Raw genomic sequence first — 26,630 nt, forward strand, 5'->3', positions numbered from 1 at the left:
TTGAGCAATGACAGTTTGAAAGAAAAAAAAACAGCTTTGTTTTATTAGTCAACATTGCAACTTTTTCTAAATTACATTTCACCTTTAAGCTTTTTTATTTCACTTTTGTTATGTTTTTGTTTATTTTAATAGTATTTTTAGAATGTGCTGTGGGCTTTTAAAACATTAGCTGTGGGCCGCAAATGGCCTCCGGGGCACACTTTTGACACCCCTGCTATAGATAATAAAAAATGTAATCTGATAAATCTATCGATAAAAAGCTGAACCTGGCGACGAATGCGTGTTAACAACTCTCTCGCTCTCTCTGTCTCTGCCCCTCCCTCACGAATGCTGCTGCGTGCACCCCTCCCCTCCCTCCTTAGATTACTAGTTACCGCCGAAACTAACGGCGTTACAGTAACGCGTTACTTTGTAACGCGTTACAAAGTAACGCGTTAGTCCCAACACTGGTTGTTAGTAAGCACATGCCAAAAACAACTTAAGCTGCATTTAGAAGTCGATGGAAAAATTTGAACCTTTAAATATGTGTACGCTTTATTATCGTTAAGATAATCGTTGGCTAATCGACTATCAAAATAATTGTTAGTTGCAGCCCAAATGTGAATCACAATTTACTTAACTATCTATTTATAATAACTTTATTGATTATTTATTAATTTATTTGTTTGGGTTACAAATTTAGCACCGGGAATGGATGAACAAATGTGTTAGAAATATAGCACAGGAAGCAAAAAAAAAATCTTAATGTGTTAGAAATTGCTATGAAATGGAAAAGAAAAAAGATATGTTTTGTCACACTGCGGTGAGGGAAGTCCTGTTTTGGGGTTGTCTGGCGAACTTCCTGTTTTATGTTGAAAGTGTAATCCTCCTCTCGTTTCAGGCCACTTGCTCTTCCTCCTGTCTGATGTCTTTCCTGATTGCCTGATTGTGCCCACCTGTGTCACCCTCCCTCATGTGTATAAAGCCCTTGTCTTTCCCTGTCTTGTTGCCAGAGTATATCGTCTCATCGTGTACCGCCAGCTGTCTTCCACCGTCTTGTCCAAGTCGCTAAGTATTGCCTTGCTTTATTCTTTGAATTCTTTGTACCCTCAGAAGAAGAGTGATTTTTGATTTGCTTAAGTTTTTTGATCTGTTTTTGAGCAAGTTTCATAGTGATTTGCCTTCTTTTTCCCCCCTCCTCTTGGAGCGCTTTAATTTGTAGTTTTCTTAGCCCTTTATAGTGTAGTTTCTGTTTATAGCTTTTTGTCTCCTCTTTGAGAGCAATTTTCTTTTGGTGTAGTTAATCGTAGATTGTTGTTTTTTGATTATTAGTTCCGTGTGGATTTTGCTATCGCCTTTTTTCCTCCCTCGGGAGTGATTTTCTGTTTATTGTTTTTCGCCTTGTGCTATGTTTCCTTTTTACTCTAGTGTGTCAAGTATATAGTTTATAGCCATTCACTCTATCTGAAGAGAGTTCTCAGAAACTGTTGAATAAAAGCCTGCGTCAATCGTTTCCCGTCTGCAACTGAGTCCTCATTCTTGCCAAGGCCTAACAGTTCACTCTGGCCAGTTATGGACTCAGCAGAGGCCAAACGACTGATGGATATCCTGCGCGCCCAGGAATCACGGCTCGCCCGACAGGAGGATTTTCAGACGGCGATGGCAGCGAACATGGGTCACCTCTCCTCCCAGCTGCAAGGACTACTCGGGCATTTTGCTCGACCGGTTCCGGCGTCCCAGCCTCCCACGCCAACCGCCGCTCCCACTCTGTCTTCCTCTCTTCCCGGGGCCGGATGCAAGCTGGCTCCTCCGGCGCCATACGCTGGAGCTCCCGGTTTGTGCGAAACATTTCTGATAGACTGTGCTATTCATTACGAACTGATGCCCCATGCGTTTCCCACTGACCGCTCCAAGATCGCATTTATGATTTCACACCTTACGGATAGAGCCAAGGCGTGGGCTTCTGCCGAATGGGGGAAGAACTCATCACTCTGCCACTCATTTCCAGACTTTCAAGCTGCTCTAACTAAGACTTTTGACTTCGTGTCCTCCAGCAGAGAAAAGGCACAAGAGCTAAGCAGTTTAAAGCAGGACAGCGGCTCAGTGTGCGACTACGCCATCCGCTTCCGCACGCTAGCAGCAGAAAGCGGGTGGGACGGCACGGCTCTCTGTGATGTTTTTCTGAAGGGGCTGGAGCTTCCATACAGGACCTCCTCGTTCCCCTGGACCTACCCGACGACCTAGATGCCCTCATCGCACTCGCCATCAGGACGGACAACCGACTAGCCCAGCTTAAACGACAGCGAGGTGGAGGATCGGCTCCTGCAGGAGGAACCATCCGTCCTTTCGCACCTAGCTGGTTGACGACTCAGCGTTCACCCCTGGAACTACTTCCTCACCTCCGCACTGATCGGGAGGAGGAGCCCATGCAGCTGGGGAGAGCTTGACTGACCCCAGAGGAGCGGCGCAAGCGGATGATGGAGGGGAGATGTTTTTACTGTGGAGAGGGCGGCCATCTTGTCGTTTCGTGTCCGACCAAGGTATCCCAGGCGGTGAGGCACGTTCCGCGGTTCCTCAGAGGCCACGCACTCTCACTAAAATCACGCTAACTCATCACACGGCCACAAATCTAGCGGCGCTAATAGACTCTGGGGCAGACGAGAGTCTGATGGACTGGGGTTTGGCTCGGAGACTAGGGCTTAAGTCAGAACCGCTAGCTAAACCCATTAGGGCCAGGTCTCTGAATGGTAAGGAGCTTTTCACCATCACACATATCTGTGAACCTGTCCAAATAAACATTGACTACCATCAGAAACAGATTAGTCCATACCTGATTACTTCATCCTCCCATTCTCTGATCTTGGCGCAACCATGGCTGTACCAGCATAACCCTCATGTTGACTGGAAAACAGGGAAGATCAACGAATGGGGAAGAGAATGTACCAATAACTGTGTTTTTTGTACTGTTTTTTCTAAAGAGTGTCAAGGAAATTAATGTTTTTTCTGCCAATCCTGCCACAGACCCAGAATTTCCGGACCCGAATTCTGTTATCACCACCTGCGACAAGTCTTCAGCAAGACAAAGGCCCTGTCACTTCCACCCCACCAATCCTACGACTTTGCCATTGACCTACTGCCCGGGGCCACTATTCCCAAGGGGCGTCTGTACTCCATCTCTGGTCCAGAAAGGGCTGCGATGAATGATTACATCTCGACATCACTGGAAACTGGCTTGATTCGCCCGTCATCATCTCCAGCAGGAGCGTGGTTCTTCTTTGTAAAGAAGAAAGACGGGTCGTTAAGACCCTGCATTGATTACAGCCCACTGAATGACATTACTATCACAAACTGTTACCCTCTGCCCCTCATGTCTTCTGTCTTCAACCAACTCCAACAAGTTAAAATATTCACCAAGCTGGACCTGCGCAACGCTTACCATCTGGTCCGAATAAGAGAGGGAGACGAGTGGAAGACCGGATTCAACACACCCAGCGGCCACTATGAATACAGGGCCATGCCCTTTGGACTCAATGCTCCCGCCGTGTTCCAAGCAATGATCAATGAAGTTCTAAGAGACTTCCTGGACCATTTTGTGTATGTCTACCTTGACGATATATTGATTTATTCACCTGACAGTGACACTCACCAAGTCCACGTAAATTAGGTTTTAAAGAGACTCTTGGACAATGACTTATATGTTGAAGCTGAAAAGAGTGTTTTTCATGCCAACACTGTCTCCTTCTTGGGCTTCATTGTAGAAGAGTGCAGATGGATCTGGCTAAAGTTAGCGCTCTGGCCGATTGGCCAACACCTGAAATTCTTGGGATTTGCTAACTTTTACAGGCGGTTTGTCAGAAGCTTCAGCGCAATAGCTGCTCCTCTCCACGCTCTTACCTCCACCCAGGTGCGGTTCCATTGATCTCCAGAGGCAGAGAGGGCCTTCCAGACACTCAAGCGCCGCTTCACCTCAGCACCCATCCTCACCATTCCGGACCCACTGCGCCAGTTTGTCGTGGAGGTAGACGCTTCTAATGAAGGAGTTGGAACAGTCCTGTCTCAAAGCCCTCAACAGGACGGGAAGATACATCCCTGTGCCTTTCTGTCACGGCGGCTGTCCAAAGCTGAAAAAAACTATAATGTCGGCAATCAGGAGTTGCTGGCGGTGACGCTCGCCTTAGAGGAATGGAGGTATTGGCTCGAGGGGGCCGTACACCCATTCATCGTCTGGACGGATCACAAGAATCTGGAATACATCAAGAAGGCTAAGAGACTCGACTCTCACCAGGCCAGGTGGGCGCTTTTCTTTAACCGATTTTCCTTTTCGCTCTCCGACTGGCCGGGGTCCCGCAACATCAAGCCAGATGCCCTGTCATGACTATTCGACCCCGAGCTTGAGGCCAAGCAACCTGAGACCATCCTTCCACTGAACTGTGTGGTAAGAGCGGTAACTTGGCCAATAGGAACTGAAGTAAAGCAAGCTAATGGTGTGGCCCCACCACCTAGGGAATGTCGTGATAACCGGTTGTTTTTCCCCACTGAGCTGCGTCCCCGGGTGATTCATTGGGCTCACACGTCGCTGCTGTCATGTCATCAGGGAGTTAAAATAACTATGTTTGTAATCTCCCGGCGGTTCTGGTGGCTAGCCGTGGAGACGGAGGTCAGGGAGTACGTAGAGGCGTGTTCGGTCTATGCCCGGAATAAGACATCTTCCAGGTCCCGCACAGGACTTCTCTAGCCGCTCCCCATCCCCTCCAGACAGTGGTCAGACATCTTTATGGACTTCGTCACAGGGTTTACCAGTCTCACAAGGTAACACCACTGTCCTCACTGTGGTCGACAGATTCTCCAAAATGTTCAGATTCGTCGCTATGCCTAAATTACCATCCGCCAAGGAGACGGCGGAGATTATGATGATTAATGTGTTCCGAGTTCATGGATTCCCCAAGGACATTGTTTCAGACCGGCGGCCTCAGTTTGTATCACGGTTCTGGGGGGAGTTCTGCCGACTCATTGGAGCCAAAGCCAGCCTGACAGCAGGATATCATCCGGAAGCCAACGCCCAGTCCGAACGACTTAACCAGCAGCTGGAAACCGGCCTATGGTGCGTGGTCTGCCAGAACCCCTCCACATGGAGCAAGCACCTGGTCTGGGTAGAGTATGCAAACAATTCGCTGCCTATATCAGCCACCGGCCTCTCTCCCTTTCATTGTGCCTTAGGGTACCAGCCCCCTCTCTTTCCAGAGAATGAGTTGGAAGTGTCGGTCCCCTCCGCCCATGCCATGGTCCAACGTTGTCACCGTATTTGCGCAGCCGCCCGTCAGGTATTGACCAGACAAGGAGATCGGATGAAGAGAGCGGCAGACCGCAAGAGACGGCCGGTGCCTGCCTACCAGCCCGGTCAGAGAGTCTGGCTATCAGCCAAGGACCTACGTCTCAAGGTTTCATCAAAGAAACTGGCACCACATTTTGTAGGACCGTTTCCAATCATCAGGCTCGTCGGACCTGCAGCGGTTCGACTTCGTCTGTCCCGATCCCTCCGCGTCCATCCCACCTTCCACGGTAGACAGGTTAAACCAGCCAATGAAAGTACAATGGTCCCAGCCACCCTGTCCCCTCCACCACCCGAAGTGATCGACGGTGGACCAGTCTAAAAAGTGAAACGCTTGTTGGCAGTACTCAACCGGGGCCGGGGCAGACAATTCCTGGTGGATTGGGAAGAATACAGACCTGAAGAAAGACAATGGGTTCCGTCCCGCCACTTTGTGGACCCCACTCTCATTAAGAACTTCTACAGAGAACACTCGCAACAGCCTGGGCCGTCGGGAGTTGGCCCTGGGGTGGGGGGGTGGGGGGGCGTACTGTCACACTGCGGTAAGGGAAGTCCTGTTTTGGGGTTGTCTGGCAAACTTCCTGTTTTATGTTGTAAGTCTAATTCTCCTCTCATTTCAGGCCACTTGCCCTTCCTCCTGTATTTTCCTGTTTATTCACTCTATCTGAAGAGACTTCTCAGAAACGGTTGAAAAAAAGCCTGCGTCAATCGTTTCTCGTCTGCAACTGAGTCCTCATTCTTGCCAAGGCCTAACACTATACTCTGGCCAGTTATGGACTCAGAAGAGGCCAAACGACTGACGGAGATCCTGCGCGCCCAGCAATGACGGCTCGCCCGACAGGAGGATTTTCACATGTTTCTTCCTACTTCTTTTCGAACATGTTGTAATGACAAACTGGAAATATTTATCATATTGTAACTCTATGCATGTTCAAAATAAACTAATACCATAACAATAACCACATTGTGTTTTACTTTTATTATTATCATTGTATTAAATGTTTGTATATTTATGTATTTGTGCGGCATTGGTTAGAGTTTAAGAGCATACGTTTTCATTCATAAAAAACACCTAGTGTGCCAATTTATGTACAGAATTTACATTTAATTATATTATTATTGTTATTATTATTACTATTAATATTATTTATTAATAGAGTTATGGTTACTAGTATTATTTCTTTATTCAGTTTATTTTATTTCATTTAAATTACAATACATTATTTTGTAAAAAAAAAAAAATATTATAACTTTAAATGACTACAAATATGTTTCTTTTTGAAAATATGCTAAGTGCCTCTCTCACAATGCAAGCTATCTGGCTGATAAACTAAATGTTGGTGCCATGACAACCAGCATAATGACGCTACATACTAACTACATATCTATTTATATAGAATATGCCTGTTCCAGCAGCTCCAGTATACTGTAGATTACAGTGGCTTCTTATCACTGTCAGTGATAATAGAACATTTGTGACATTTAAGATTGTACATTATTTTGACCTTGTTTATCAGAATATTATAATTGGCCAATTAAGAAAATAGTCAGAAAATTAACAGAAATAACAATAAGTAACAGCCATGCAGTTTTAGTCAAACTGACAATTAGAGTGGTTTTTGAGAGATTAATTTTGTTTTCATTAATACATGTGTTGATGCCAACATGTTCCAATCTTAACGTTACATTTCTACAAAGTAGCATTTTACTCAGTCCAGCATTAGGTTTAATTTAATAAAAAAAGTTTACCTGCATCAATTTTTTAAAGAGGAGAAGACCTTTCAGGGACAAAACACATATCTGATGAAAAATAGGAATGCAAATGGCAAAAAAATAAAGGGGCAAAGCTCATATGAAAAACGTTCACACTGCAGTATTAACACCACCAATCTTTTTTCTCATTAAAAAGCCATACAGTTTAGCTCTGTTGTGTACTTTCAGTCTTTGCATAATGAGGTCAAAGAGAAAAACAAATAGATCTGCAGCACTATGCAGCATTTTCCCCTCGGAAAAAAATGCTTTTGTTTTCAGTTAATGTCGAAGCAAACAAATCACTGGAAGCTATTTGTCCTCCACATTCTGCTGTAAGGTTAAGTTAGCTTTGCTCTGCAATAGCCAGTGAACAAGGTCTTTTTTAACTTTCCAAACTTGTTGTGCAGCAATATTTACAAACTGATTTAACAATATTACTCTTACACTAGTGTTGTCCCGATACCAATATTTTAGTACCGGTACTTTTCTAAATAAAGGGGACCACAAAAAATTGAATTGTTGGCTTTATTTTAACAAAAAATCTTAAGGTACATTAAACATATGTTTCTTATTGCAAGTTTGTAAAATAAAATAGTGAACATACAAGACAACTTGTATTTTATTAGTAAGTAAGCAAACAAAGGCTCATAAATTAGCTGATTACATATGCACGTCTATTATTTTGTCAAAATTATTAAGGACAAGTGTTAGAAAATGAATTATTAATCTACTTGTTAATATAATAATATAATACCGGTTCTTTTCAGAGGTGGTATAGTACCGAAATGATTCATTAGCATTGCGGTACTATACTAATACCAGTGTATCGTACAACCCTATCATACACTATATTGAACGTCTCAAGTCCACCTAAGATTTGACTCAAGTAAAAGTAAAAAGTATAGTCATCCAAATAATTACTTGAGTAAAAGTAAGTATTAATTGAAAAGACTACTCAAGTACTGAGTATAGGGTGACCATTTCCATGACACCAAAAAGGAGGACATTATGCGGCATATGACACCAAAAAGGAGGACATTATGCGGCATATCAATAAATTACTATGGTGTACATAGGACTCTGGTATACTCTTATTTATAGTACAATTTTAAAGATGATGTTTGTGTGGCTGAATAGGAAACAATATTAAAGTCAAGTGTTTGTTAACAGTATTTGTATTTATTCAATACATTGTGGTGTTCAAAAAGTGACCACTGAGATGAATCTTTTCAAGTGCAGAGTGCCACAAAGCATAACATGTGTGGACTTAAATGTAAACAACAATTAACAGGTAACATATATAATTAAAAAAAAAAGCTTTTTAAAAAAGCCTGAATAACCTTTTATATAAACAACAAAGGAGATTGTAACAAACAAACAAACAAGAAAACATTCAACTGCTCAAAAAGCATAGCATTTCTAAAGTGCTTCAGTTTTTTGGGGACTTGTCTTCAGTGTCTGTGTGTGTGCGCAGCAGACCAGTCTTTAAGCAAACTCCACATTCACCCTCTGTAGCAGCTCAGGATCAACAGCCCCTTGCAGCGGTTATCTTGTCATCCAGGGGCGACGAAACTTCACGAAAAAATTTCCTCATTGAAGAGGTACCTGCCGCACGTTTATTACTTTTATGTTTATCCGTACCCGCATGCCATTCAATTGCAGCTTTCCCCTGACTACTTACGTAGACATCACATCGACAAAGTGTGCAGAAGCCATGGAATGAGTCTCGACTGCTTTTCGTTATAAATTCGTGCTCTTTTATCCATTTAGAATTAAACGAGGTCTTGCGTTTTGGCATGATGCTAACTTTCTGTCAATGTCATGCCGCAGCAGCACATGGACCCTTGTTTACCTTTTTAACCAATGATAAGCAGATTTGTATCCGACACCGCTCTTAGCCAATCATTTGATATGTTACTGCGTTGGGGCATTTTTTTACGGTCTATGATTGGCTATTGCGCTGCAGCCCAGCAAAGATGAAAAAACTCCGCTCTTCAAGCCTAGTGCCTCAAAAAGGAGGACAAATACGTGTCCGGCTTGATGCTGCGCCGGACGCCGGACAAGGCATTAAAAATCCGGACTGTCCGGCCTAAATCCGGACACCTGGTCACCCTAACTGAGTAACTGGTAACTTCTGCTTTATTTAGTAGCTATTTTTTAAATGGTACTTACTACTTGCACTACAAAGGTGGTTGGTGTGTGTGTGTGTGTGTGTGTGTGTGTGTGTGTGTGCGTGCGTGCGTGTGTGTGTGTGAGAGACACTACTACAGCATGTACAAAAAAATGCACATTTTACTGTCATGTATGATGTTATAAGAGGGCTAATGTTAGCATAAGCACAGTTATGACATAAAAAACTTCTAAAACTTACCGCAACATATTTTCTATAGTCCGAAGTGGAATTTTTGTAGTCTGATATGTGAGCATTTCTACTTAGAGGGATGACAGCACATGATATAAATGTTATTTTTCCTTGTTTGTGCGGTAAACATTGACATTGCCTCGCCTGACGTCATCTCACTTTTTACAGTGTGTAATTTGAGTGACTTCCAAATTGAAATGGAGTGAAAAGTCAATAGTGCTTACGTTGTATTGGTGAAACAGAGGCATGTGACTGTGCCCGCTGGAAGATGTCTTTCTAACTCCTCAGTGGCCTTGTGGTTAGAGTGTCCGATCTGAGATCAGTAGGTCGAGAGTTCAAACCCTGGCCGAGTCATGCCAAAGACTATAAAAATGGGACCCATTACCTCCCTGCTTGGCACTCAGCATCAAGGGTTGGAATTGGGGGTTTAATCACAAAAATGAGTCCCGAGCGCGGCCACTGCTGCTGCTCACTGCTGCTGCTCACTGCTCCCCTCACCTCCCAGGGTGTGAAACAAGGGGATGGGTCAAATGCAGAGGATAATTTCACCACACCTACTGTGTGTGTGACTATCAGTGGTACTTTAACTTTAACTTTAACTTTATCGAGCCAATGTCTTTGCAAGCAGTAATTGATGGATAGCAAATATATATAATGATGATAAAAATAAACGTAGCAAGTGGAATGAAACTTATTGTAACGATGTAAAAGTAGTAGTAGGGTTACATATGACGTCACATCCGTCTTTCTTCTTCTCAGCTTAATTCCCACGATGGTCAAGCAGCTTGAGCGTAGCATTAAAACAAGTGAGAGTGAGTGTAAAATTTGAGCAGAAAATGCCGTATTGCTGTTCTGCTCTTGGGTGTTCCAATCGTTCAAATAAAGAGATGGACAATAGTTTTTTAAATAGTTCAGAAAAAAAAGTAACAAAGTCAGGAAAAAGCAAAACAAAAGTGTGTCAAAGGAATTGGCTCTTAAAAATATCACTTTCATCATGTAGTGGAATAAAATCGAACTGCTTGCGTCTGCAGCGAACACTTAGTAAAATGTTTGATTTGTTTGTCCGTTTGATTTGTTTAAGAAACTCTCTGTGATGATATCAAGTTTATTATCTACTAGTGTTTGATAGCAGAACTAAAAGTAAAGAAATGACAATAGATCGCATTAGTTTGTGTTGTTTTGTGGTTGCTATGCCTAAATATACCTATGAAGACCTGCTTGTGCAAATAATGGTAAGTCCTAGTAATAAGAATTGTGATTGTTGGTCCCATCCACTGTATTTTTGTTGTCGATTTTCATAACAGAAACTAAAAGCTTAGTTGTTGTTGAGCAGGAAAGAAAAGTGCTTTATTCAACACAGTTGACCACATCATATCGTCTTTGGTGCTATTTGTTAGCATCAAGAAAATACCCTAATAGCATTAATAAACTAGATAAATAAATCTCTCGTAGACTCAACAGCATAAACTATATCTTGGTATCGCTAGCAAACATTCATGCTGAACAACAGGGACATATACGATATTGCAGCACTCAGCGAAACCAGACTACATGAGGAGGACTCCCTGACCGAGTTTGGTGCAGACTACACCTTCTTCTCAAAAGGGGTCCCTGAAGACACTCACCGCATCCATGGAGTTGGCTTTGCGGTGAAGTCCCAACTGCTGCAGCGCATCCTAGAATCTCCAATCGGCATCAATAAAAGACTGTTGACATGGCATATTCCCCTCACAAAGGGACGCTTCGCCACCCTCATTAATGGTTAAAGGCCTACTGAAATGAAATTTTTTTATTTAAACGGGGATAGCAGATCTATTCTATGTGTCATACTTGATCATTTCGCGATATTGCCATATTTTTGCTGAAAGGATTTAGAATAGAAAAACGACGATAAAGATAGCAACTTTTGGTATCTGACAAAAAAAAGCCTTGCCCCTACCGGAAGTAGCGTGACGTGGACAATTGAACATATCCGCAAAGCTCCCTATTGTTTGCAATGATGGCCGCCAGATCTGAGAGCGATTCTGACCGAGATAGCGACGATTTCTCCATTAATTTGAGCGAGGATGAAAGATTTGTGGATGAGGAAAGTGCAAGTGAAGGACTAGTGGGGAGTGGAAGCGATTCAGATAGGGAAGAAGCTGTGAGAGGGATAGAGCCATATCGCTTTGAACCCGACGCTGATGAAGACGGTCAGGAGGACGCTGCTGCTATTGATGCTGGAGGAGCACACGACATAGATCGCCTTGAGAATACAGAATGGTAATATGTTATTTATTTATAGACTAGTTTTAGTTTGTGGCCTAGTCTTGCACTGTTACTGTTAGTGTTACAACTTACACCCCAGGCCTATCTATACACTAAGTATCTATCATTGACACAATGTGTTACTGTTAGTGTTACAACTTACACCCCAGGCCTATCTATACACTAAGTATCTATCATTGACACAATGTCAAACCTAATTAATTACCCATTATTTCTATGGGCCACAGCTCCATATACCGGCAATACTAAAAATATGCATGCAGATTAATAAGATCCACAACAAGACAATGATAATATTAATTATTCCACATGTTTGCAGATTGCAGGTGTCAATAATATGAATTGATTTACAAATATTATGAACATTTCTATTTCCAGGTGTACATGTCAAAACTGTGTGAACATGGAGACAGTGGCTGAGTGTGTCTGCTGTAGTGAAATAGAGGCAGTGACCAGAACGATGGAGGAGGAGGGGGTGAAGACGTGCATCATAGACCACCATGGCTTTCCATCTGTGTGTCTGGATGAATGGGTGCTGCAGACAGCGTATAACGCCTACAAACAGCAATATGGCATGCTGCAGCAACAGCAAAATGAGTGAGGCACTAATAAGTTTAAATAATTCTTTATTCTATCAACCTTTGGAAGATAAGTCAGAATGAGCACTTTCTTATCTTATTCTTATTCTGTGAAATGTACTGTGCTACAATGCACATGACATTATATATCATAGAAGTATTACATAGATGGACCGTAGATGTCAACAATATTTACAATTTACTGCAACAGTAAATGACAAATGAATAGAATGCATGACAATGTCTTTTGAATCTCAGAGAACAGTGAGTCACTGTGTATCCATGTCCGGATAATAACAGCTGCCATCATTTGCTACTTGCAGGCGGAGACGACACACAGCCTATCGACAGTTTGTCCGCTTCTGCTGGGGATATCTGGGAAAGGACATAAGGGTGGTACTACCAGCTTGTGTAGTACATAAGATTAGGACAACATTCCCATCGATGGACTACACGGGGTTCCAAGACGTGCAGTGACTGCAACAGAATCTACATGGCCACTGTACTTAATCAATAAAATCAATCAATCAATCAATCAGTCAATCAATCAATGTTTATTTATATAGCACTAAATCACAAATGTCTCAAAGGGCCGCACAAGCCACAACGACATCCTCGGTACAGAGCCCACACACGGGCAAGGAAAACTCACCCCAGTAGGACGTCGATGTGAATGACTATGAGAAACCTTGGAGAGGACCGCATATGTGGGTAACCCCCCCCCTCTAGGGGAGACCGAAAGCAATGGATGTCGAGTGGGTCTAACATATTAGTGAGGGTCCAGTGGAGCCAGCAGGAGGCCACCCCGAGCGGAGACGGGTCAGCAGCGCAGATGTCCCCAACCGATGCACAGGCGAGCGGTATACCCCGGGTCCCAACTCTGGACAGCCAGCACTTTATCCATGGTCACCGGAATAACCCCTCCACGTGGGGGGGGGGGGGGCAGAGGAGAAAAGAAAAGAAACGGCAGATCAACTGGTCTAAAAAGGGGGTCTATTTAAAGGCTAGAGTATACAAATGAGTTTTAAGATGGGACTTAAATGCTTCTACTGAGGTAGCATCTCTAACTGTTACCGGGAGGGCATTTCACACTTACCGAAGCGACTCCTGTGCTTGGCGATGGCTTCCTCCTTGTCTGGCTTCTCCAGTTCATCGCAGAGGAAGGGAGGCACATCCACAGTGACGCTGAGTGGTGTTCTCTCGTCAGGGGTCTGTCTGCAGCCAGCAACAACCTCCCTGATCAAGTCATCTACGTAGCCTGCAAAATACAATTGTACATGTTCCTGCTCACAACATAATATACTCATGGAGAGTGAAACTTGACAGTATTATTATCATGATACAAAGTGTCAAGTGTTTACATGTTTTGTGTCCTCTACACTTACGGTATGTTGGCTCTGTCGCGATTTTCTTGACCACATGGCCCCCTGCTTTATACTTCGGGTAGCGTACTGCATAGCGCTCAGCACCCGCTTGTGTAGTGGCTATAGGGCGGCTCGAATTTTCGTTCCAGTGCAGCCCAGCAAGCAGGTTCCTAGGTGTGGTAACAGAATAATGTAATAATTAGTACTAAAGTATGGCACACACTAGTGACACTTAGATTAGTGTGGAAACATACCTGCACAGCATTCCGATGTATGAGAAGACATACATTTTCGGTGCGAACTGTATAAGATAAAAGACACTTTATTCAGTCATGCGTCCATACAATGTGTGTGTAAATTTATAAATTGTTTGTAAATTTGAATACAAATGTTTGTGTATTAAACTGTTAATAGTCAGCTATTAAAGCTTGATCTCCTGCAGTAATGAAGCTGTTTTGTTTTCAATGTTAACACCACGCCAGAATTGTTTGCAATCTTTCTCACCAAGATGCCAGCCACTATGTTGGACCTCCAACATTCTCTTGCTTACACTGACTGTATCAAGGCTTCATTTAGTATGCTCTAGTATTTTGCTCCCTGGCCACCAAAGTCCTAGTGGCAGGTGGTAACCACCGACACCACCTACAGGCGATCAGTCTAATTCTCACCTGTATGATAAGGCTATGGAACGCCTCCACCTTGGAAGTCTGGTGTTCACCCGACAGCATGGCGATATCTTTTAGCAGGGACTTGTTGTTGACCACCTCCTCCAGTTTCACTGCTGAGCGTGAACCTAAACATAAATTTAAAATAGAACAACGTTTCTACAAAAATGTTCCAGTCAACTTAAACTGGTTATTTACTTACAAGTTTATCTGAATTTTTTGACTTTCAAAAGATGTGCAGGAAAATACTGCTAGTCCCTCACTGCTTTCGGGCAACTTATTTGCCTACTCACTTTGTTTGAGCCATTTCTTTTGCCGTTGCAGTTGTCCATGAGTACAAATTGGGAAGAGGTCGCCATGGTCCTTGTGGATGTTCTGAATGTGTCGCTCCACAGACTTCCACTTGGCAACCAGAAGTTCCCCCTCTCCAGGCGGTGTAGACACTGCTGCCCAGTAGAGGTGGTTGATTATACTTTGCACCCAGGGCTTCAGGTCTTCACAGTCCTTATGCTTGGCGATGGCCTTCAGTTTCTTTCCGATGGCTACAAACAGAAAAAAACAGAAATTTGTGGATTAAATACAATATCGCATTCATCTGATCACTGATATGTACACACTACTTCACAACTTGTCATGCATACAAATAATCCAACTAACATTTTGCAACATGCCAGATGTCATAGCAGTGCCGTGTATTGGGCATGTTTTCACGAATCCATTTAGCGATCTGTCTGTGTCGGTCTGTCACCAGCACCCCGACATCCAGGTCCCAGCTGATCAGCAGTTCCACCATCCTCTTCAGTCCTTCCATCTCCATATGGTAGCTGCCAAGACATTCGTTGCTCTGAAATATATATAACAGAAAAGGAATGAGCAAAGAAAAAAATGAAAAAGGGGCTTAGTATACATTGAAATGGTTAATGTTATTAGACAAATTTACTAGGATAATTCTGGAAAATCCCTTATCTGCTTATTGTGTTACTAGTGTTTTAGTGAGATTATATGGTCGTACCTGTACAACCTGAAGGTCGAGAACCACATTGGCCACAAGCTCCATTGTGGTGTAGGTACCGAACTTGGCGCTGTGTCCCGGACTGTCTGCTCGCCCATCACCACCAAGGACGAGGGGTCGGCCTTCCACCTGCAGCATGGTGAGGTGCGTCCGTTGCTGTTCCTCCCACACCTTTTTGATGGCTGGCTGCAGGATGAGCTCCTGGTGGTTGAAAAATGTCCTCTTCACATACGTGACCACTCCGATGCTGTTCAGCACTTGCAACACCTTGCCAGAAGATGCCCCAGCGAAGAGGATGCCAGCAGACAGCAGGATGTTGCCCGCGGCATAAGGGCCAATGTTTGGCTGGCTGCTCCAACTACTCCTCTGGTCACATGATGCACATTGAAGAGTCATGGTCAGCTGTGTACCGTTCGAATCCCAAGAAGGGCTTATGTCCTGGCTGCCACAGACTGGACAGTGACACCACTTGACGAGACTCTGGAGGCACGACTCAAAGATGATGTACTTCGGTTCCTTGTGGCAGCCCTCTTCACGCATCTGGTGAGTACATGGGCGATCTGGCGACCCGTCAGATTGACACGGATCCGATGTCGTTGACTCACTCGGCACATAGCTGTCATCGGAAGAACCACCAACAAAAGGCGCAGTGGGACTTGATGCTGGTCCTTCATCAAACAATGCAGGAGGTGGTCGTAGCTTGGCTTGCATTCCAGACACACCTGGAGCTGCTATGTTAGTCTGCATCTCGGGGCTGTCAGATGGAGCTGCTACACTTGACAATGGGACTTCACTAACCCTGGCCGGCCGAGCTCTAACCCTCTCGAGGATCTCTGGGGTCACCTGGTGTCCTAGCAATAAAATCAAGCACAAGTTGTTTTATATAATCTGTTAAAATTAAACTAGAATCACATAATAATTATTGTCTAATTTATCTGTCTACTCTACTCTGCACAGGCAGCGTGCAATGTGTACTGTGATGTGCAGAATCATGTTCGTCACCGAAATAGACATACCCTTTGATCTATGATGTATTTTCCCTGTTTGGGTGCTCTTGCTACTGGTCATTGCTGTTGGTGCTGTCCCAATCGGTACCCAGTCCGTCTGGCATCCTTGTTCTCTTGTATTTCCCTGGAAATGGAGAAACAGCTACATGTAATATGGATACCTCATTTACATTAATTATGAATACTTTTGGATTGGGCTTGAACTGTAATCCATTTGAACATTGATTAGGAAAACAAATCGAACCTGATCTTGATCGCCCTCCTCATCAGGCAAATCTAGTGCCATTGCCATTGGTTCATCCACCGCATCCGCCACTGATGCCGTAGTCGTACTGTCCATGATCTGATCTATTGTCTGTAAATGTACAAATGTACAATACTTTATATTATTGTCTATTGTAATCTATTGACAGTATTGACACTATTGACAGTAATGTCAGTAAATGTACGATACTTTATACTGCAGAAGAACTTGACTAGAACTTGAAGCAATAATTATATGTAGACTATTTTATTGTTAATTTATTTCATTGTTCATGGAGTAGTCCAGTGGTTCTCAAATGGGGGTACGCATACCCTTGGGGATACTTGAAGGTATGCCAAGGGGTACGAGAGATTTTTTTTAAATATTATAAAAATAGCAACAATTCAAAAATCCTTTATAAATATATTTATTGAATAATACTTCAACAAAATAAATGTTTAGAATTAAGTTCATGAATCCAGATGGATCTCTATTACAATCCCCAAAGAGGGCACTTTAAGTTGATGATTACTTCTATGTGTACAAAATATTATTTATAATTGAATCACTTGTTTATTTTTCAACAAGTTTTTAGTTATTTTTATATCTTTTTTTCCAAATAGTTCAAGAAAGACCACTACAAATTAGCAATATCTTGCACTGTTATACAATTTAATAAATCAGAAACTGATGACATAGTGCTGTATTTTTTTTCTTTTTTTCAACCAAAAATGCTTTGCTCTGATTAGGGGGTACTTGAATTAAAAAAATGTTCACAGGGGAAAATCACTGAAAAAAGGTTGAGAACCACTGGAGTAGTCTATGACTGTGTGTGTTAGTTTTGGTTGATTGATTGAGACTTTTATTAGTAGGTTGCACAGTGAAGTACATATTCCGTACAATTGACCACTAAATGGTAACACCCCAATAAGTTTTTCAACTTGTTTAAGTCGGGGTCCACTTAAATTGATTCATGATACAGATATATACTATCATATATATACTATCATCATAATACAGTCATCACACAAGATAATCACATTGAATTATTTACATTATTTACAATCCGGGGTGTGGAGGTGGGGGGGTTTCAACAATTGAGAACAAAGAAATGGATATTGGAACAGTGTAGTCTGACTATGAAAACTGGATATCAAGATTCTTACCCTCTTCCTTTCCCTTTTGGCAAATGCAGACCTCATGTGCCCAGTCTGTCCGCTTGTGGAGGGGGTAGGGTGCTCCGGACTTGTCCGTGGTCTATCGAAAATAGTTGGCTTCGCACCTTTCTTCAGCACGAGTCGACGAGTGCTGATTCCCATTTCTGCCATTCGCAAGGGACCCTCTTCGAAACATGATCTTTCGAAATGTTCGCTGCATAATACACTGTACTTCGTATGTGTCGTCCAATCCAACCGTGTTCGCTTGACTTCTTTGTTCCATAGTAAAGCTTGGCCGCCATCTTTTGGGAAAAGAAACAATGAAACACCGGTTGTGTTTTGGTTTGTGTTGCTACATCCAGCAGCAACACACCGCTTCCCTACAACTCTCTTTTTTGCAGTCTCCATTGTTAATTGAACAAATTTCCAAAAGATTCACCAACACAGATGTCCTGAATACTGTGGAAATTAGCGATTAAAACAGAGCTGTTTAAATTGGGAGGGACCTATTCCAAGATGACGCGTTCAACTGCCTTCGTCACGCGCATACGTCATCATACCGCGACGTTTCAGCCGGATATTTCCCGGGAAATTTTAAATGTCACTTTATAAGTTAACCCGGCCGTATTGGCATGTGTTGCAATGTTAAGATTTCATCATTGATATATAAACTATCAGACTGCGTGGTCGGTAGTAGTGGGTTTCAGTAGGCCTGTTCTGCTCTTGGGTGTTCCAATCGTTCAAATAAAGAGATGGACAATAGTTTTTTAAATAGTTCAGAAAAAAAAGTAACAAAGTCAGGAAAAAGCAAAACAAAAGTGTGTCAAAGGAATTGGCTCTTAAAAATATCACTTTCATCATGTAGTGGAATAAAATCGAACTGCTTGCGTCTGCAGCGAACACTTAGTAAAATGTTTGATTTGTTTGTCCGTTTGATTTGTTTAAGAAACTCTCTGTGATGATATCAAGTTTATTATCTACTAGTGTTTGATAGCAGAACTAAAAGTAAAGAAATGACAATAGATCGCATTAGTTTGTGTTGTTTTGTGGTTGCTATGCCTAAATATACCTATGAAGACCTGCTTGTGCAAATAATGGTAAGTCCTAGTAATAAGAATTGTGATTGTTGGTCCCATCCACTGTATTTTTGTTGTCGATTTTCATAACAGAAACTAAAAGCTTAGTTGTTGTTGAGCAGGAAAGAAAAGTGCTTTATTCAACACAGTTGACCACATCATATCGTCTTTGGTGCTACTCTGGATGCTGAACACAACATCAAAGAAGACTTCTACTGGGCACTTGACTCCATCATACAAAAAACTCCAGCAACAGATAAAGTAATTCTCCTGGGAGATTTCAATGCGAGATTGGGTACAGAACACCTGGTATGGAAGGCAGTTATTGGCCAACACAGAGTGGGGAAAATGAACAGCAACGGGCTCCGGCTACTCTCCCTGTATGCAGAACACCACCTGGTCATCACCAACTTCCCCTTCCAGATAAAAAACCGTCTCAAGACAACCTGGCAACACCCCCGCTCAAAGCACTGGCACCTCCTGGACTACGTCATTGTCCGGCAAAGGGACAAACGGGATGTTCTTTCCACCAGAATCATGCGCGGAGCAGAGTGATGGACGGATCACCTCATGGTCTGCCTCCAATCATGCACTTTGACTCTCCACCACAGTACTGTGAGACCCGTCAAGCCATCAGGGGCCTGAAGAACAACAAAAGCACTGGACCTGATGGCATCCCGGCAGGGGTTTTTAAGCATATCTTCTTGCACGTTGCCTGCACATCTTCATTTAACATGTGGGAACATGAGACCCTCCCACAGGACTGGAAGGATGCCAACATTGTGGTCATCTACAAGAACAAAAATGACAAAGCAGCCTGTGGGAACAGCCGTGGAATTTCCCTTCTTTCCATCGCAGGGAAAATGCTGGCAAAGATCATGCTCAAGAGACTCGAGGAGCACATCTCAGAAGCTGCTCTCCAGGAGACACAATGTGGCTTTAGGAAGACGAGATCGACCACCGACATGGTCTTTGTTTTAAGGCAGTTACTGAAGAAGAGCAGAGAGCAGTGCAAATACCTATATATAGCCTTCATCGACCTCAGCAAAGCGTTTGACACCATAAACCGTGAGATGCTCTGGAAACAACTGTCCAAACTAGGGGTACCACCCAAGTTTCTCTCCATCCTGCAGCAACTGCATGATGGGATGCAAGCCAGAGTCCTCACTGGAGAACTCCAGTCAGAGTTCTTCAAGGTAAATGTTGGGGTGAAGCAAGGCTGTGTCCTGGCACCAGTACTGTTCTTTCTGCCATCACCTATACCTCTTCCATCGTGGCCTGGAACACCAAGTTCACCTCAAATACAGCCTTGACAGGAGTCTTTTTAACATTTGCAGTCTCCAAGCCCACACCAAGACGAAGGGCTGACAAATCTGCAAGCTACAATATGCGGATGATTGTGCAGTGTTAGCGCACAACCCTCAGTCCATGCAGCATGCCCTCAACACGATTCTGTACCAGTCCTTTGGTCTCTAGGTTTAACATTCAAAAAACTGAAATCATGTCCCAATTCATTACCCAACCTTCTTCACCCCACAGCTTCCATATAAATGCCGTCCCGCTCAAAACAGTTCATCACTTCATTTACCTTGGCTCCACACTGTCCTCCCACTGCTCCCTTGACATAGATAAACATACCCGCATCAATAAAGCCTCATCAGCCTAAAAACTGCAACCTGAAGGTCAACACCAAATGTCGGCGTCTACTTTTATTAGCCTTTATTTAACCAGGTAAAATTCTATTGAGATCAAAGATCTCTTTTCCAAGGGAGACCTGGCCAAGAGGGCAGCAGCAAGGTTACATTAAAAACAGTAAACAAATACATAAAACATCACATTTACGACATTAAAACTTGCTCACATAACACATGTGCATACAGACAAGGTAGACTGCAATCCTTTAACAGAAGCTTTAAACTCATTCAACGTAACAAGGGTTTGAAGTTTAATATTCGATTGTAGGTTATTCCAAGCCTTCGCTGCTGAAAACCTAAATGCTTTCTTGCCTCAACGCTGTATGTGTGTCCACTCTGCTTTACGGGGTGGAAAAATGGACTCCATACAGGCGGCACATTGCAAACTTGGAGGCCTTCCACATCCGCTGCCTTCAGAAGATCCTTGGTTTATCCTGGGAAGACAGAGTCCCCTACAATGGGATCCTGGAGAGCACCAAATCCAGCTGTATGGAAGCAGCCATGGCCAAAAGACACCTGCAGTGGCTAGGACAAACCACCACCTGCCCCCCCAAGTCCTCCACGGCCAACTATACGGAGCTAAGCATGCTGCTGGTGGACCAAAGAGGCGCTAGAAAGACCTTCTGAAGCCCATGCAACTTGTGGCCGCTTAGCTTGGCAGGTCACTTGTGCCAAAGAAACATCCCAAATAAACCACAACAACCAGCAAAGGTCTGAGAGACGTGCCCAGTGACACCAGAGGACAGCCAGCATTCCCCCAACGTCGGGGCTCCCCTGCCCCATCTGCGGACGGAAGTGCGGCTCACGCATCGGCCTCGACAGACACATCAAGTGACATCAGCGGCAATATCGCTGAAACCGCCCTCCCTTCTATGGAGCAAGCGTTATCATCGCACACGATGGACAGCTAAAGAGATATAGCTAAATATTGAGACAACATATACTTCACATCTTAAAAACAACTGCATACAGGAATTGCAGATGAGACAAATATTTATAGCAGGAAATCAACTGCAAACATACTTATCCTTTTTCTCTTTGGCGTCACGATCACAGCAGAGCAGCACTCGCTAGGTCAATCAAATACGTTACTTAGAGATACACGAATAAGTCCAACTTTGTCTTTCACCAATTAATGCTTAATTTGTGGAACCCTCAGATGTTAAGACATGATGTGCCTCCAATCTTTTCTTCTCTAAATACCGTAAGTGAAATGAGGTAGCAGTAACATCTTGGTGATGGTAAATGGTTTACATCTTTAAAAAAAAACTATTTTTCTTAAGAGTGTGAAAATCCACTTTAAAATATTTGTTTATTATATCTGCCTCTAAACTTTTCAAAATAAGCCTAAATCTGCATTGAATCAGGTAAACGAAGCCTAATGGGGCTTAGACCATCGCTTGAAACCCGAAAGTTCCCAAATGTGCCTCTCGATCACATTTGATTGCAACCCAAGTATTTGTTGAGTGTTGCATTAAAACTTCTATTAGAAGTACAATTCATCCAAAACGTTAATTAAGTATATGTAACAGAGTAAATGTAGCATGTCACTAAAAAGGATTGTGTGCTTAGGAGGTGAGTCTCTTCACAAGGACTAAACAGTCAAACTTTTGGATACTAATACACTATTCTGACACATACACAATATGATGAAATATGGTTATTCATGTGCTGTGGTCTCCTGTGACGTCATGCATAATGATGACTCCACCTATTAGGTTGTGTGTATTTGTCCAGATACTTTTGGTCAACAGTACTTATATAAAAAAAAAGAGTCCATATTGTTACCTTTTTTTTTTTTTTAATAAACTATTTTTGCATCGTTTATAGGCTCTAGCGCCCCCCGCGACCCTGAAGGGAATAAGCGGTTGAAAATGGATGGATGGATGGATCACTAAATTGGCCTTAGTGTGTGAATGTGAGTGTGAATGTTGTCTATCTGTGTTGGTCCTGCGATGAGGTGGTGACTTGTCCAGGGTGTACCCCATCTTTCACCCGAGTGCAGCTGGGATAGGCTCCAGCACCCCCCGCCACCCCGACATGATGGATGGATGGATGGTGGATGGATGGATATGCTCTTCCCTGTATGCACATGTATTGACTTTATCATGCAATGAACACTATGACCAGTGGATGGCAGCAATACTGCATTACACAAAAATAGAGCGCTCTCCATGGTGCTATCTATATACACCATTACACCATCTATCCATCCATCTATCTATCTATCTATCTATCTATCTATCTATCTATCTATCTATCTATCTATCTATCTATCTATCTATCTATCTATCTATCTATCTATCTATCTATCTATCTATCTATCTATCTATCTATCTATCTATCTATCTATCTATCTATCTATCTATCTATCCATCCATCCATCCATCCATCCATCCATCCATCCATCCATCCATCCATCCATCCATCCATCCATCCATCCATCCATCCATCCATCTTCTCTCTTGACTTGATTACAGCAGTAGTTGTGTTTGCTTTTACACTGACTCCTACTAGTAGACATACAAATGTTTTATAAAAATATATAAAATGACTAAACCGACTCAACCTGCTTGATGGATGACTCATGGTAATGCTGCAAAATAGCTCAACCCACACATGCACACACACGCACACATGCACACACACGCACACATGCGCACGCGCACACACACACACACACACACACACACACACACACACACACACACACACACACACACACACACACACACACACACACACACACACACACACACACACACACACACACACACACACACACACGCACACGCACACACATTGGCCGTGTTATCAAAGTTGAGATGGTTAACTCACCATAGGAATGAAACATAAACCAAACGGAACAAATACAGTGTGGATTAACACAGCGACAGATTAAGAAAAAAAAATATGCGATGAGAGAATAATAAATAATAGAATAAACGACAAGCTGCTGCAGCGTGTAAAGCTTGAAACGTGCGACCCGAGGATTCAGCAGGCTGTTTTTATAGGCCTGCAGATAAATGAGGATTAGTTCTGATTCAGTGTTGAGCATGTTTCAGTTGCATGTGTGCATTGTTATTAATCAGAAAGTACAACACAGTGGTACTAGTGTAGCAATAATATCGTTGAGTTAGTCCTAACATGATGGAACTCAATTATGTTTGTCTTTTGGAACATTTTATTCTCCCCCTTCTCCCCAACAATGCTGTTCAGAGTGACAATTTGCATTTGCATTGCATCCACCAGTTGGCTCAGTGGGCCACATCTCTACGTGGTGTTGGTGGCATTGTAATCTCGTTAGCGTGATCCTCCCCACATGCCACCGGGGATGATGGTGGATCAATACCTGGCTCATGGCCCTGGTACGGGGTGTGTTATGCTCACCGCGGAGACGTGAAAAGGTGTTTATGTGGGAACTGAAGGATGATGACAATGTTGTTGAGCCCTCTGTCACCCCAAGTCATATAATGGCATTTTTTTATTATTATTTTACCATAGGACCATCTTGCGCACTCTCTGGACAAAACATTAGGCACATTTGCACTTTATTTTAACAATGTGTAATACTACTGCATCATACTGTATCTTATGTCATTTTGCTATAAGATAGAAAACATGACAGAACTATGAATATGCTGTTAAATGAGAGTATACACCAAAGTATCGTATTTCCTGATCATAACCTCCACCCTCCATCACGCCCACTCTTTATTCCTTTGGGTAGCCTTGTTGTTTTTATCTATCGTCCCACTTATTTCTGTCATGTTTTCCCATGTTCTTCTCTGCGCCCTCTCTCTTTCTATACATCTTTCTTCCCACCTTACAGTACAATAGCCTACTGTCTCACCCACTGTCACCTTTCACTTTTAATATCTGCACATTTCCTAGGTCCCTACTTTTTCTACGTTCTTCTGTTTTAGCAGAGGAACACGGTGCACCATTATCACTGTACATTTCGCTGGCACTGGAGCTTTATGAGGTGCACGGCTGTTGAAGGTTGTCAATCACGATGTTTTGACATCCGGTTTCTCCCACTGGAAGTCTCTGTGCAGACCTCCTGAAGGGAAATGTACCTAAGATCTCCCATAAGTGTAGGGTATAGTGCACAAGCCCGAGGCCATAGAAACACGGACAGTTGGTGTGCTCCATAAAGTGGGGGAACACCACAGACTTTCATTTTTGATAATGCACAGGCATATTCTTTGTTAACAATTACTGTATTATAGGGATGCGTACCTTTCACATTTGAACCAATATGGTACCAACTCCTCGGACCTGGGAATTGAGACCGGTACACAATGGTACCAATTTTCACTACTTTTGTGTATGTTTAAATGTGTTAATAAATGTTTATTTTATATTATTATTTTTATTTATTAACAATAAAATCTATCTTTAAAAAAAAAATAATTTAATACTGAGCTGTGCTGTACAGTTACCATATTGTTTTCTTAAACTTTTGAATCTCATTTAAAAATATTATATAGTAGACATTGCATGCATACAATTCCAAGACGTTATATGGCAGTAATGTATAGACTACTATGTGTTAATATAGTCAGGAAGTAGTCTTTGCCATTAAGTATTTTCTTTTGTTGAGCCCTACAGCTGTTGATCGTAACGTGAATCTTTGTTGTAGTTTTGATAACCAAATTTGGAAGTTTTGAAATCTTTACTAAAAACAGACTTATTTGCGTTGGCACATAACACAGACTGAGCTGGACATTTTAATAGGCATTTTTATGATTTTATTTATTTCTTTATGTTATAATTATATTCCTTATTTAGTTCTACTGCTTATTTAGTTTTCACCATTTTGTTGACTAGTTTGTTTAGTTATGTTTTTAGAGCATGTTCTTTACTTATTGTAATTTTATACTATTTTTCGTTTTTTTACCTTTCTGATTTTAAATGGTAAAACACTTTGTGTCAGTAGTGGCTGTTTAAAAATTGTGCTGTATAAATAAATAGACCTTGACCGTAATCTTGAAATCACCATGTAAAATCGCTTATGCTAATTGGTAGCGTGTCTATGGGAAATCCTGTGTAAATTAGCATTGAGTTAGCACATTTTGAAAAGTAGAGCCTGAGTGTTAGTTAGTTAGTTAGTTAACTAGTTACTTGGTTTCAGTTTATTTTATACATGCATACAATACAATTACAATGTAATGCATCACACATTTCCAGTTGTTTCACCACAGCACGTCCGAAAAGGAGTAGGAAGAAGCAGAGCTTATTTAATTCTACCCCTTTTCATATCATAGCAGTTATATCCAATTTCTTTGTTATGTTTGTAACAGTACCAGGAATAAATAAATAAATATACCATAAGTAAATAAACACAATATTAAATACATAAATATATATATTAGACATATAAATATATACACAATAATTGAAGTTCTCATAAATAAATAGTTAAGTAATTGATTATTCACTTAGGACATGAGTGAGATTATCAATTTTTGTTCAACTATTGAACTTCTTCTTCTTGCTTTGTTGGCTTGAAAAATTGTAACATTACTTATAGAGGCAGTCCGGCTGAGTCCGCTCTGGGATCTTGACTGCAAGTGCTTGAGCCGGTGCAGAGTCTGCAACCGGACATGACAACACGTGCAACAAACGTATTTAAATAAGGCACTTTACGTGAAACGGTACCCAGTAGTACCAACGGACTTCAGTCTGTGGCTATTAAAGTACCGATTCTGGTACATACAGGGCTGCACTGGTGGTACCCTTAAATGTACTATTTTGGTACTTTTGCCTCTTGGTAACAGAAATTGGTCACTAGTGTGTGCGTGTGTGTGCGTGTGCGTGTGTGTGTGTGTGTGTGTGTGTGTGTGTGTTTGTGTGTGTGTGTGCGTGTAGCAGCTCAAATGTGTTTACCATTCATTAGCTGGACTGATTTTTTTGATCATGTTGCTCTCAAGAAGTAATATTGGGGCTATTAACGTCACACTGTTTTCAGCTGAAAAAATGTCCCTTTTCCCCCTTTTGGTTACCCTTAAAGCCATGTCTCAGAGTGGAATGTTTGATGTCCATGAAAACTGAATACACCCGCTTTCATGTTAAGCTTGCTATATAGTGAGTATGTCACAATTATAACAACTGTTACTTCTGGTCCCTGTCCTTCAAAA

The 26,630-nt window shown here is 42.4% G+C and overlaps 2 protein-coding genes across 4 annotated transcripts in view; one reads left to right on the forward strand and one right to left on the reverse strand.

Moving 5' to 3' along the window:
- The first annotated feature begins 11,190 nt into the window (after nt 1-11,190).
- Nucleotides 11,191-13,815, forward strand: LOC133633728 (uncharacterized). Its single transcript, XM_062026385.1, has 3 exons — nt 11,191-11,684; nt 12,069-12,287; nt 12,592-13,815. The coding sequence occupies exons 1-3, from the start codon at nt 11,419-11,421 to the stop codon at nt 12,743-12,745; spliced, it is 639 nt and encodes a 212-aa protein (XP_061882369.1). The 5' UTR covers nt 11,191-11,418; the 3' UTR covers nt 12,746-13,815.
- The window catches only part of LOC133633688 (uncharacterized), a 264,674-nt gene continuing 250,850 nt past the window's right edge, over nt 12,807-26,630 (reverse strand). The window contains exons 3-12 of one of the 3 annotated variants that reach the window (XM_062026326.1): nt 17,727-18,019; nt 16,561-16,671; nt 16,326-16,440; nt 15,310-16,160; nt 14,955-15,141; nt 14,591-14,839; nt 14,301-14,425; nt 13,887-13,933; nt 13,654-13,802; nt 12,807-13,526 (exon numbers count right to left, since the gene is read on the reverse strand). In XM_062026326.1, coding sequence (XP_061882310.1) covers nt 13,339-13,526; nt 13,654-13,802; nt 13,887-13,933; nt 14,301-14,425; nt 14,591-14,839; nt 14,955-15,141; nt 15,310-16,160; nt 16,326-16,440; nt 16,561-16,671; nt 17,727-17,888 — 2,184 coding nt within the window. In that variant the 5' untranslated portion in view covers nt 17,889-18,019 and the 3' untranslated portion in view covers nt 12,807-13,338. Of the gene's footprint in view, nt 13,527-13,653; nt 13,803-13,886; nt 13,934-14,300; nt 14,426-14,590; nt 14,840-14,954; nt 15,142-15,309; nt 16,161-16,325; nt 16,441-16,560; nt 16,672-17,726; nt 18,057-26,630 lie in introns of those variants that run through there. The other 2 variants (XM_062026317.1, XR_009821811.1) reach the window with 2 other exon arrangements.

The sequence above is a fragment of the Entelurus aequoreus genome, linkage group LG02 (genome assembly GCF_033978785.1).
Source record: "Entelurus aequoreus isolate RoL-2023_Sb linkage group LG02, RoL_Eaeq_v1.1, whole genome shotgun sequence".
In the NCBI taxonomy this organism is placed as follows: Eukaryota; Metazoa; Chordata; class Actinopteri; order Syngnathiformes; family Syngnathidae; genus Entelurus; species Entelurus aequoreus.